General features: G+C 37.6%; 1 protein-coding gene across 3 annotated transcripts in view; it reads right to left on the reverse strand.

Moving 5' to 3' along the window:
* Window positions 1-10,634: 10,634 nt before the first annotated feature.
* The window catches only part of LOC133534626 (alpha-protein kinase 1), a 16,437-nt gene continuing 13,938 nt past the window's right edge, over window positions 10,635-13,133 (reverse strand). For all 3 annotated transcript variants that reach the window (XM_061873836.1, XM_061873835.1, XM_061873837.1), the window contains 5 exons: window positions 13,009-13,101; window positions 12,635-12,772; window positions 12,196-12,425; window positions 11,668-11,856; window positions 10,635-11,350 (listed from right to left, as the gene is read on the reverse strand). In XM_061873836.1, the coding sequence (XP_061729820.1) occupies window positions 10,994-11,350; window positions 11,668-11,856; window positions 12,196-12,425; window positions 12,635-12,772; window positions 13,009-13,101 (1,007 nt within the window). In that variant the 3' untranslated portion in view covers window positions 10,635-10,993. The remainder of the gene's footprint in view (window positions 11,351-11,667; window positions 11,857-12,195; window positions 12,426-12,634; window positions 12,773-13,008; window positions 13,102-13,133) is intronic.

Here is a 13,133-nt window from a genome sequence, read left to right on the forward strand (position 1 = left end):
TTTGTACAATGTACAATTATTAATAATTACAAGATTAGTTAACTTAATCTACTCCCCTATGCCAGTTTATTTTTACAGATCCCAACGAATCACTCAGTCGTTAGTAGGTAGGTGTCTCGACATTAAGAGAGAGGCGGCGGTGGATTACACATAGTAATAAAATGGCCAGATCTATATAAACTTAGTGCAACTGATTTGTTCAGGTTGATCTAGTGTAACTATTTTATTGCCCATTATTTAATATTTATAATACATCTATTACATTTTTACTTACCTACCTATGATAGAGTCTATTATATAATATGAATAAACTAAATCCTTGTTTGCAAAATTGGAAAAGATTGATCTATTGTTTGAAAATTTTATTGCAAGATAAGAAATTCCGAGACCCTTCTGTTATTATTGACAAAAAAAAATTACTAAATAGATGTTAAAAATATAATTTTTTCAGGCTTTCAAAACATACTTAATACAATTCCAAACACTTCACTGCGATTGTATGATGCTGAAATATTACATCGTAAAATATTGTAAGCAACTAAATCTGATCGATTCGAGGGGTTCGGTTGCAGCCACGCTGTAATAATTTGTGTTTTTAATTTATATACATACATTGCGATGTAGGTAGTTAGTTATTTCAAACATACAAGTTAAACAAGCCGTCATTTGCAAAACTCCTTATGCGTTAATTTGGCAAAATGTTCATTTTATGCTTAGGTACTATTCTTAGTGACAGTAAATACATACATGTACACACAGCGTTCGTTACTGTTTCACGATTATACGACTAAAATATGAGATCATTTTGAAAGCAAATGTCATATAACTTACAAGTACTTAATTACTATTTTTTGGTATTAAGCTGTCGATACTAATCTAGAAACTAAATATAATGAACTCAAAAGCCTCATTGTAGACGCGGCAGAATTCAGATCTTACTGTCTAAGTAGTCTAGAAAATATGTCAGTTTACAAAATTGACAATTTCGTAAGAACTGTCAGATTTAAATGTGCAGAATCTTCCACATCCTGATTTGAATTCCATCGTGATTTCATTGACTTTAAAGCTGCCTTGCTTTAGCTTTAGTGCTATATTCGCGAAAATCGAAGTTCGCCAATTGCGGGCATTTTTCTCTGTCATTCTAATTACGTCTTAGTGAGAGTAAAAGATAAAATCCCCGCAATTTGCGAATTTCTGTTTTCGCGGTAGGCCCCTTGATAAGAAACTGGCAGTATTAACCAAGTATTTAAGTCGTCCGCAGAAAAAGGTTCTGCACGCGAAGTAACTAATATATTCATTTATTGAATTACACATAATCTCAAAGGTGTAACAGAAGTAAATGCGTTATGTTGTACAAAAAGTATTATATACTTTATCATGATGTATAAAGTAGAAGTGAGCCAACTGCACCATCTGTATTATTTTTTGTATAAATAAGAAATGAAATTAGAGCTTAAATCTTCACTTTATACACTTCACTTTTAAGGATCTATCTGCAAGGTACATAATTACGTGAAAAAAAAAAATCCTCGTCAAAGATGATATAAGATTTAATTTAACCTGATTTGATGATACTACGAGTATACTTAGTCTTAAAATTACAACAAAAAGTTTGCAGCCGACTAGAATCCAATATATTTGTCTATGTTTTACGGCTCCGTAGCCAAAATGGCAAAAACTGAATCCGTATAGTTTTGTCATGTTTTATTTATTTATTCGCAAATGAATACTTTAAATTTAATAATTGCACTATTGAATGTCTATTAATCAGCTCTCTTCTACATTATGAATTATTATTCTAGCAAGAAAACTTCTTTACTGCCTTAATTCTATTGAACATATTTGTTTTGTTTCACGTGCCTGTGCGTTTATACCTACGTAATAGTAACTAGTGCTAACTCTATTGAATGTATTGCATACGTGTCCCACCTATCATCGGCTCGCTTTCACGATCCCCTACGCCTACACAAATTTGTAACTTCCATCGTGCTCTGATTTGGCCACCAAATCTGATTATACCAAATGCATTCCATATGTGATCCACACACAGCGTTGTAACTTCAAATCGTTATGTTTTCAGTTTTTAGCATTAGGAAAGGGAGTTGGTATAACAAAAACAAATAGCTTTTGTGACCCGGACCGGTCACAAAAGCTATTATACCATAGGAGTCGAGATGTGTGATGATATAAGTATATGGTTACTTTAGTTGCTAAGTACAATCTGACTGTAACCTTATAAAAGTACCTAACAGTATTAGAATGTACCTAATTCATATTTAAAGTCAAAGTTCGTCACTACTTTTGATTGATACCTTTAACTCATCGCATTACGAGTTTGCTGCAACTTTCAACGTTTACATTCAACCATAGCTATTGCATTTCTTGTGAAATATATGAGTGAGTTTACATAAAACGTGTGTGAGATCGACATTGGACCTTCCTACGACTAAACATCCATTTGTTTTTTCGATGCTACAAATAACAGTTTTAATTCAGAAAGTTATGTATATTTATGAGCTAACTATATATCGTGAGAATAGCTGAAGTTTCTCTCCTCAACGAGCACATATGTTTACGCACATTACTACTATCTTGCGAACATTTCTATCTAAATCTTTGTTTACTTTAATCCGTAGGTACGCAGTTAAGTCTTTTAAGAGGTGATACAATTGAGATAACTCGGATAACGGTAGGTAAATAAATGGTGTTTATCTCCGCGTTCATTCCTTAGGTTTATGGTTTTCCGTATACTTATTGCCAAGAAAATAGTTTTTAATATAACATGTACGTAGTCACAAAAAAACATAACAGAGAGGAAAAGGTCTTTATATGTACATATATATGTATAATACGCCTCTCGCCGCATTTCCTTGCACTGTCCAGCAAAAAATGCTCCTTAAGAGCCCTTAATCCTTGGAGCGTTCTCCGATTTCACGAAATAACGCTCGATAGATGGCGTTGGCGCTCGGTACGCGAGCGCCGGCAACGCGACGCGCGTTTCAATGCAGACTAGAATAATCTTGATAGTTTTCAATATAATTTCAAGCAACATTAATTTTAGTGTCATATGATATCATATGGGCACTCTTTATTTTATTGTATATGCACAGTAGTTTTTTTTTTTTATGTACACTACTACTAAGTGTACAGACTACAGAGTGTACTATAACCCTTGCTCTTTATTCTGTCTCTTTCACACCAATGGAAAATGAAGAAGTTACTAAATGACTGCAGGTATAAATAAAGTATATTAGTGCGATAGAGAGACAGATAGTGTTTCGTTGTCGTATCGTAAACGATTGGCATGTTGGCCACACACTTGCTTAGTGCCTAGCCAAAATACCAATCGTTTGCGTATATTAGTGCGATAGAGAGAGAGTAGTGTTTCGTTGTCGTATCGTAAACGATTGGCATGTTGGCTACGCACCCATGATACCTAGCCAAGAAGCCAATCAATTGCGCATATTAGTGCGATAGAGAGACAGATAGTGTTTCCTTGTCGTAGCGTAAACGTTTGGCATGTTGGCTACGCACCCATGCTGCCCAGCCAAGATGCCAATCGTTTGTGTATATTAGTACGAGAGAGAGACAGATAGTGTTTCGTTGTCGTATCGATTGGCATGGTGGCTACGCACCCATGCTGCGTAGTCAAGATGCCAATCGTTTGCGCACATTAGTGCTATAGAGTTTCAGTGTTATTTGAAATCACGTTAGGGTTTGTATTATTATTTTTGACCCGAATGAAGTCCATCCAGGTTCTTATGATGGAGTCAGGAGTTGGTCACCAGAACTCCTAATCTACTCATTATAATTCCATCGTGCTTGGGCTCAAAAGATTTGCCCTGACGAACACCATCGATCTAGATGAGGTCCAGGGTCTCATGACGGAGTCAGGAGTTGGTCACCAGAACTCCCCAGAACTCCTAATCTACTCATCATAACTCCATCGAGTTTGGGCTTAATAGATTTACCCTGATGAGCACCATCAATCTAGATGAAGTCCAGGGTCTCATGATGGAGTCAGGAGTTGGTCACCATAATTCCTAATCTACTCATCATAACTCCATCGTGTTTGGGCTCAATAGATTTGCCCTCACGAGCACCATCAATCTAGATGATGTTCAGGGTCTCATGATGGAGTCAGGAGTTGGTCACTAGAACTCCTACTCTACTCATCATAACTCCATCGTGTTTGGGCTCAATAGATTTGCCCTGATGAACACCATCGATCTAGATGAGGCCCAGGGTCTCATGATGGAGTCAGGAGTTGGTCACCAGAACTCCTAATCTACTCATCATAACCTCATCGTGTTCGGGCTCAATAGATTTGCCCTGACGAGCATCATCAATCTAGATAAAGTCCAGGGTCTCATGATGGAGTCAGGAGTTGGTCACTAGAACTCCTAATCTACTCATTATAATTCCAACGTGTTTGGGCTCAAAAGATTTGCCCTGACGAGCACCATCGATCTAGATGAGGTCCAGGGTCTCATGATGGAGTCAGGAGTTGGTCACCAGAACTCCTAATCTACTCATTATAATTCCATCGTGTTTGGGCTCAAAAGATTTGCCCTGACGAGTACCATCGATCTAGATGAAGTCCAGGGTCTCATGATGGAGTCAGGAGTTGGTCACCATAATTCCTAATCTACTCATCATAACTCCATCGTGTTTGGGCTCAATAGATTTGCCCTCACGAGCACCATCAATCTAGATGATGTTCAGGGTCTCATGATGGAGTCAGGACCTGGTCACTAGAACTCATAATCTACTCATTATAATTCCATCGTGTTTGGGCTCAAAAGATTTGCCCTGACGAGTACCATCGATCTAGATGAAGTCCAGGGTCTCATGATGGAGTCAGGAGTTGGTCACCAGAACTCGTAATCTATTTATCATAACTCCATCGTGTTTGGGTTCAATAGATTTACTCCGACAAGCACCATCAAATTACCATTATGATGAATAGATTAGGAGTTCTGGTGACCAACTACTGAGTCCATCATGAGACCCTCGACTTAATCTAGATCGATGGTACTCGTCAGGGCAAATCTTTTGAGCCCAAACACGATGGAGTTATGATGAATAGACTAGGAGTTCTGGTGATCAACTCCTGACTCCATCATGAGACCCTGGACCTCATCTAGATCGATGGTGCTCGTCAGGGCAAATCTTTTGAGCCCAAACACGTTGGAATTATAATGAGTAGATTAGGAGTTCTAGTGACCAACTCCTGACTCTATCATGAGACCCTGGACTTTATCTAGATTGATGATGCTCGTCAGGGCAAATCTATTGAGCCCGAACACGATGAGGTTATGATGAGCAGATTAGGAGTTCTGGTGACCAACTCCTGACTCCATCATGAGACCCTGGGCCTCATCTAGATCGATGGTGTTCATCAGGGCAAATCTATTGAGCCCAAACACGATGGAGTTATGATGAGTAGATTAGGAGTTCTGGTAACCAGCTCCTGACTCCATCATGAGACCCTGGACCTCATCTAGATTGATGGTGCTCGTCAGGGCAACTCTATTGAACCCAAACACGATGGAGTTATGATGAGTAGATTAGGAGTTCTGGTGACCAGCTCCTGACTCCATCATGAGACCCTGGACCTCATCTAGATTGAAGGTGCTCGTCAGGGCAACTCTATTGAGCCCAAACACGATGGAGTTATGATGAGTAGAGTAGGAGTTCTGGTGACCAACTCCTGACTCCATCATGAGACCCTGGACCTCATCTAGATCGATGGTGCTCATCAGGGCAAATCTTTTGAGCCCAAACACGTTGGAATTATAATGAGTAGATTAGGAGTTCTAGTGACCAACTCCTGACTCCATCATGAGACCCTGGACTTTATCTAGATTGATGATGCTCGTCAGAGCAAATCTATTGAGCCCGAACACGATGAGGTTATGATGAGTAGTTTAGGAGTTCTGGTGACCAACTCCTGACTCCATCATGAGACCCTGGGCCTCATCTAGATCGATGGTGTTCATCAGGGCAAATCTATTGAGCCCAAACACGATGGAGTTATGATGAGTAGATTAGGAGTTCTGGTGACCAGCTCCTGACTCCATCATGAGACCCTGGACCTCATCTAGATTGATGGTGCTCGTCAGGGCAACTCGATTGAACCCAAACACGATGGAGTTATGATGAGTAGATTAGGAGTTCTGGTGACCAGCTCCTGACTCCATCATGAGACCCTGGACCTCATCTAGATTGAAGGTGCTCATCAGGGCAACTCTGTTGAGCCCAAACACGATGGAATTATAATGAGTAGATTAGGAGTTCTAGTGACCAACTCCTGACTCCATCATGAGACCCTGGACCTCATCTAGATCGATGGTGTTCGTCAGGGCAAATCTTTTGAGCCCAAACACGATGGGATTATAATTAGTAGATTAGGAGTTCTGGTGACCAACTCCTGACTCCATCATGAGAACTTGGACTTCATCCGGGTCAAAAATAATAATGCAAACCCTAACGTAATTTCAAGTGAAAATGCGTTTTTCAGAAAATCGCAGCCAAATAACACTAGACCTTACTCATAGTGTTGTGTTCCTGCCGGTGAGTAAGGTTGCCAGAGCTCAACGAGGGGTGGGAGGGGGTTAGGGTCGGCAACGCGCATGTAACTCCTCTGGAGTTGCAGGCGTACATATGCGGGCCGTATGCTTGTTTGCCACCGACTTAGTATTAAAAAAAAAGTAACACTGAAAATCCATCAATAAGCGAGTCTGTTAGGCATACTGTAAATAATGAACTTTTATTAAGATTTTCTAATCGCAGTATATAGCACTTCTCGGAACTCCGTAGCTGATTACGATCGCAACGAATGCCTGACAATCGAGCACAGGTCCGTCCTCTAAGCGCGCTCCGCGCGGACTGAGAGCGGGGCGTCGCTGCTGCGTGATTTATACTTGTTTTAAAAAAATATAAATTTACGGTAATGTAGGTCCCATAGTTACGATTTTTTTTTTATAGGTTAACATAAAGTTACAGTTTGCTATAATATTATTTTTAAAGCAAAATATGCGTACAATTTGCGGAAATAAAATATAATAAAACCCTGTTTTCGCCAAAAAAATGAAGAAAACTCGGAAGGTATTTTATCAGTTTTTTCAAATGAATCTTCGATTGTTAATCATTCCAGCCCCTCGTACGAGATATGTTGAATCAAATTGTAATCATTTATGTACCAAATGATTCTTGTTTATAGCAAAATTGAGAACCGAAACGCCACATCTCACTGCAAAATTTGGAAAAGACTCCCAAAAAACCTCATTAAAAAAGAGGTTTAAAAGAGAAAATGAAAATTTGAACTGTTGGAGCCGCTAGTTTAGGAAACGATTATTTAAGTACGTTACCAGTTTTTGAATAAATACTAATAGTTACGTCGTAATCTTGAATGAAAAAGGAAGCATTTTACAAAATACGCTCGTCTGTAGGAATAAGGACTCTTAAATTTGTGGTGAGAATTATAAACTAAAATAGAGTATTGGAAATAAATTTTGACGTAATTATTTTTACTTACAATATTAATAATTCTTTATTCGAAAAACAAAGATAGTTTAATTTTAAAGTGCACTATTTGGACATAAGAAAATATCAGGAATTTTCCTGGGGTGGAAAATAATTGTTACAGTAATCATTCTAATGACTTTCATATATCATAAACCTTTGGACGAAAATTATATTTTTTATACTTTGTACTATCTTGTCTCAACTTAATGAAAAAAATGGCTAGTATACTTATACTAGCCAGCGAAAAGTAAATCCAGTGATGCAGTACTTGCAGTTTCGTAAAAAGAAACGCAGTTGTCAGTGACAGCTGTTTCTATCCCCCCCTTCCCCCCCCAAACAAATAGCAAAACTGTTTACGTCATTACTCATGCATGTCATTTGGCTTTTAATATTTTCAACTTGAATCTGCGAATGTGTTTCGCAGTTAAATAAGAATTCATGTAAGTAATATTAACTTCATATTAAAATAATGGACAGTAATATGTACAGTAAAAAAAAGTTTACTATCCCTGAAACGTTCACTTTCCACGGAACTAAAAATCAGAGTTTAGTAGTCGTTAAAGACTTCCAACCCTATTTTCGCTTGTATGTAGAGAGTTAAATATTATCTAAACAAACAATATTTATGTTTCAAATTTCAAGATCCTATATTCAACGGTTTAGACTATGCCTCCGCCAGTATCTATGTAACGGCACTGTTTTATATAAATATACTATAAACGTACTAAAACTGTATTTGAATAACATCGAAATAACAGATAGTCTTTCCTTACTTACCCTCATAAATTCTCCTCAATTTACCAAGTGGGTTTTTATAATATGTATACGCATGTTATGCTTTTAAACAAAATACTAATTAATATGCTATATTATACTATAACAAAATGTTGTTACTCGGACCTCATTCAACGGAAGACAAAAGACCCAGCATATTTTAATCTTTAACCGCCGTAGACTGATATTATAAGATATATAATATCCAGTTCATTTTGCCGCAGTCTGATAAATAAAACAATACTTCGTATAGGTAACTTCGTACCGGCGGCGATGCGAGCACGCTCTATGAACATTTTAAAGCGGTTAAAATGTCAAATATTTATGGTTGAAGCCAAAGAAAGGTTCTAAAAAAGGGCCTAATTTTGGAATTTAGGCGTCCCAAAATTCAAGCGCTTACCTTGAACAAATTGTATAAGTTGCCTTTAGTCGCGCCTAGGCAAGCGATAAATGTGCAAGTGCTAAAGAGCTCCCAAAGAGAAAAAAATAAGCTTATGTTTTACAACGAATGTGACAAAGATGAATGAAATACGAAAATTAATCATAAATAACAAATTTCTTCATAGTTATAGAAATAAATATAGAAGTATTTTTTGTGCTCTTTATGTATGAGACATAAGTATAACCTATCTATATATAGCTATATAGGTATCACAAAACTTTAAACTGACATTAAAAGTACGTTACCCAATGAGCAAAATTAGATCAATTTTTTTTTATTAAACAAGAAATTTCCAAAATGATAAGTTTAAACGCCCCTATTAGGTGGTTTAATTTGTCTACAGTAAGAGATAGAATGATAATCCGTTTACTTTTTTCTGCAGCTTACTGTACAATAAACTAAAATCTTAACTTATCTATCCACAGGTTTCTAATAGATACAATATCATTTTGTTTTGATGGAGGTGTGAACGTCGTTGTATATTTACATTATTGGTGGAACCAACGAAACACAAACACACAAAGAAAACTTTTTTTACGTGAAATCGTAACTAAGTTAGTGATTTTTCTATACGGTTTGTCGAATTATCGCTTAGCAGCCACGCAGTCCTAGGACCAAGTCATGGAGCTGTTTGAACCCCAATTTAGTTATTTAATTTAATAATAAGTAGTAAAAGTTAGAAAATAAAAATATTTGTTGCTAAATAAAGTCGGTTGTATTCAAACTGCCTTAGTTAATATATTTTTTTTTTAACAGGCCTAGATTTATGACTTCATATTTTGGATACTTCTAATTTTATATAAAAAAAGGTTTCGAAGTGATTTTAGTCATTGAAAAACGTCCTTTCGGTATTAAGAAAAGTCTTTTGATATCTTTTATAATTACAAAATAATCGTCTGTAAACACTTACGAATCTTACGATTACCTACACCCTCTATAATATCATTGATTGAAGCAACATTGAACAAAAACGTTAAAATTAATTATGTTACGTATTCGTACGTTAGAAAACGCATACGAAAACGAAGCTGATAACCGAGTCATAATAATCTGATAAAACTACTCGTGCGTGTCCGCTGAAAGTTTCTTAGAATTACTTATGATCATCATTTGTATATGTACCTGCTATTGTACTCGTACATTCTATCACTGGGTCTTCGCTCGTAGAAGAATCCTAGTGACCAACAAACTACCTATATACTTTCTAGATACAAAAATATATATTTACATTTTCTTACAATCTCTATGGAATGGCAATGACTAGATGCACTCATCCTTGGGTTTGTATTGGACAAACCTTGACTAGACTAGACTAGATAAAAGTTAAGACTAAAACGAATAAATAAAGCGAAACAGTCGGATTCTATCAAACATTTCAATATAAACAAGTAGGTACATATTTACAACATGGTCTAGAATTCCCAGGAATCCAATTTAATTAGATAGTTAAGTATTATTATATTACTTTGATACCTGCCTGAAACTGAATCACTTGTGTGAATATTGTGGGTAGGTATGAACCTACGGTACAATACAATACCCACTAAATGTATGTAATGTTTAGGTCAGTAATATTTAATACACATATTAAGATATATTATTTTAATAAATGTAAACCAACCATTGATTTTATTGATTTAGTGTATTATTTAAAGAGAGCAAATGAATAAAGTTTTGAACTTTGTTACCATATTTACTAATAATTTACTTAGGTAATACTCGTATTCGTACGTCCAGATCTTCTGATATATTTTGTTATAGTTTTAAAAAGCCCTTAATTAATACTTTTATTCATACAATCTATTTTGATTGAACACTTACACGTATTTTTTTATTGTAATTTCAATTAATTGTACTTACAATACGAATATAATATATATTACACTAAATATATCATATAATATATTTACAATAGAGTTGTTGTCGAAGCATTGAGCAGATTTAAAGTGTCGTTTTATAAACTAGTGTGTCATAACGTCACTCATGTAATAACTTAGGGAAGTAGAATTTAAGTTAGGTATGTTACAAAAATATCCCTTGTAATCGAGTCTGTTCCTTAGCCTATATAGTTCATAGAGTAGTATTTACTTATGACGGGTTCTGGCCACGCTACCTCAACACATCACTGGTCACGAAGCACGAGAACTCGTCATCACTTATGTCTCAGAATTTGAGCATAATAGTGTCGTCCTGTATCACGCCCTTGCCACAGCCGTCGGTCGGGAACGCGCTGGGCGCAGGCGTGGCTCAGGTGCACAGTCCCGAGTTGTCCACTAACGACCGCGCCAGCACGTCGGCGGCCGCGATGTCGCTCACCTTGCCTTCAAAGTGTCCTCGAACGTGGAACATGAACTCCGCTTTACCAGCAAACTCCTGTCTACACATTAAACATAAGTGGTGCGCGTGTGTATGTTGTCTCTCAGGTGCGTAATGCGTGTGTCCATGTGTGAAGTACGCGCCTCCGTTGGCCGTTTCGTTGACGACAGTTGCAGTGGAGACGGATGCGGTGGCGATGCCATGGCCGTTCAGTATCTGCTGGTTCTGGTTGTGATGGTGCAACAATTGCAGCTTCTCTTGGTTGGAAAGGTGGACTTTGTCTTGTTGCTGAAAATTATGAAAATACAGAATTATCAAATAATTGAACACTTTCTAAAACCAAAAAATGTAGCTTAACAGAATTTTTATCAGGTTTAAGCGATTTAAATAGCAACTTAAGTGGGTAATTAAAAGGCAAACTGACAGGAAACACATTTATCGATCTAAGTTAGAAACCACTGCAATGCACCCTTTGTGAAGATTGTAGCCTTAAGTTTTTAAGTTAATTAAATAGTCTGATGCTCTGAGAAATGTTGTAGTTGATTAGGAGATTTTCCATAATTGTGCGAGTCTTAAATTTTAGGAAAACAGAGATGTGAAGTTACCTGATGCGTCGCCTGCTGCATCTTGTCTTGCAAGAGCTTGTTGTCTGGAAGATGCGACTTGGCGTGGGCGCTCCACTCGTCTCTGGTAGCGAATAGGCGGCCGCACAGCTCGCAGGACCACGACACCACCATGCCAGCTGTGGCCGCGGCCACCGCCGCCGTCGCGCTTGTGTGTACCAGATTTGTATTCTGAACAAGGTCATAAAAATTAAGGTTATCCACAATCTAATCTCACGCGCGTTCCATACAATTAGCAGCGGAAGATCTGCTACAACGCAGTAGCTAATACCAACCGTGATTATTAAATACCTACCAAACATATTAACCCTATTCCTACTTAGCATTCTTACTGCTAGAATATCTACGAGTATGTATGTGTTCTCGTCCTCTGCGGTGGGTGACCGCTACATACAAAGACCCTTGCGTAAAAGTGATTTTTAATATGTTAAAAATGTTGAAAGCGCAGAATAATTTCAGCTGGCTTTAGGACTTTGTTAATATCATGGAAATAAATAATGGAAGATTTACCGTAAATGTGTGTCCGGGTACTTGGCACACTTGTATAGGCTGCTGGTGCGTATGTTGTTGTTGTTGCTGCTGTTGCTGCTGTTGTTGCTGCTGCTGTTGCTGTTGTTGCTGTGCCTGTTGCTGCTGCTGCGCCTGTTGTTGTTGTTGCGCCACAGCCGCTATTTCAGCCTGGCTCGGTTTTGTATCTTCCTGTTTGGTCAATTGCGGCTTCACGTCGTCCAGTTTTAAAGCTAGTACAAACAAAACGTGTTATTGTAAATAGCGTCGTCCTTGAATGCTCGCTCTAATAAATGTATTTATCTACGTAAAAATTGAACAAGGAAATTTCTGTACAACTGAATAAATATGGACAAAAAAAAATTGTGATCGCCTATGAACAAAATGGTTGTATGCAAGAGATGGTCTTATCGTCCGCTATTTAACAAATGGACATGCTTACGTGGTATAGAGATGGTTCTTTTCCCAAGCGGTGCTATATTCGACGGCGTGATGTGTTTTAACTTGTTCATATGCAACACCAACTTGTCTCGCCGAGCGAATGCCTTGTTACACACTTCACACACGTATGGCTTCTCACCTGCGAAAATTTCAAAGGCCATATATAGCGTGGCATTCAAATTTAATTTGATTACTTACATAACATAATAAATACAGATCTGGCCGCGTAGCCAACGTTACAATCGTTCACGCTCCGTAGCGTATCGTAGCTATCTCTCTCTATCACTCTTCCTTATTAGTGCGACTGTGACAATTGCGTTTCGTTCGCCACAGAACGATATGCATGTTGGCTACGCGGCCTGAAGTCTAGTTTACCGGTGTGAATTCTCATATGAATTGTGAGCTTGTCTTTGCGTGCTAATCCTTTTCCGCAGACGGTACACTCAAACGCCTTACTGCCTGAAACAACTGTTAGAATTTACATTTTAGTGAGTTTTAAT

The sequence above is a fragment of the Cydia pomonella genome, chromosome 2 (genome assembly GCF_033807575.1).
Source record: "Cydia pomonella isolate Wapato2018A chromosome 2, ilCydPomo1, whole genome shotgun sequence".
Taxonomy (NCBI): domain Eukaryota; kingdom Metazoa; phylum Arthropoda; class Insecta; order Lepidoptera; family Tortricidae; genus Cydia; species Cydia pomonella.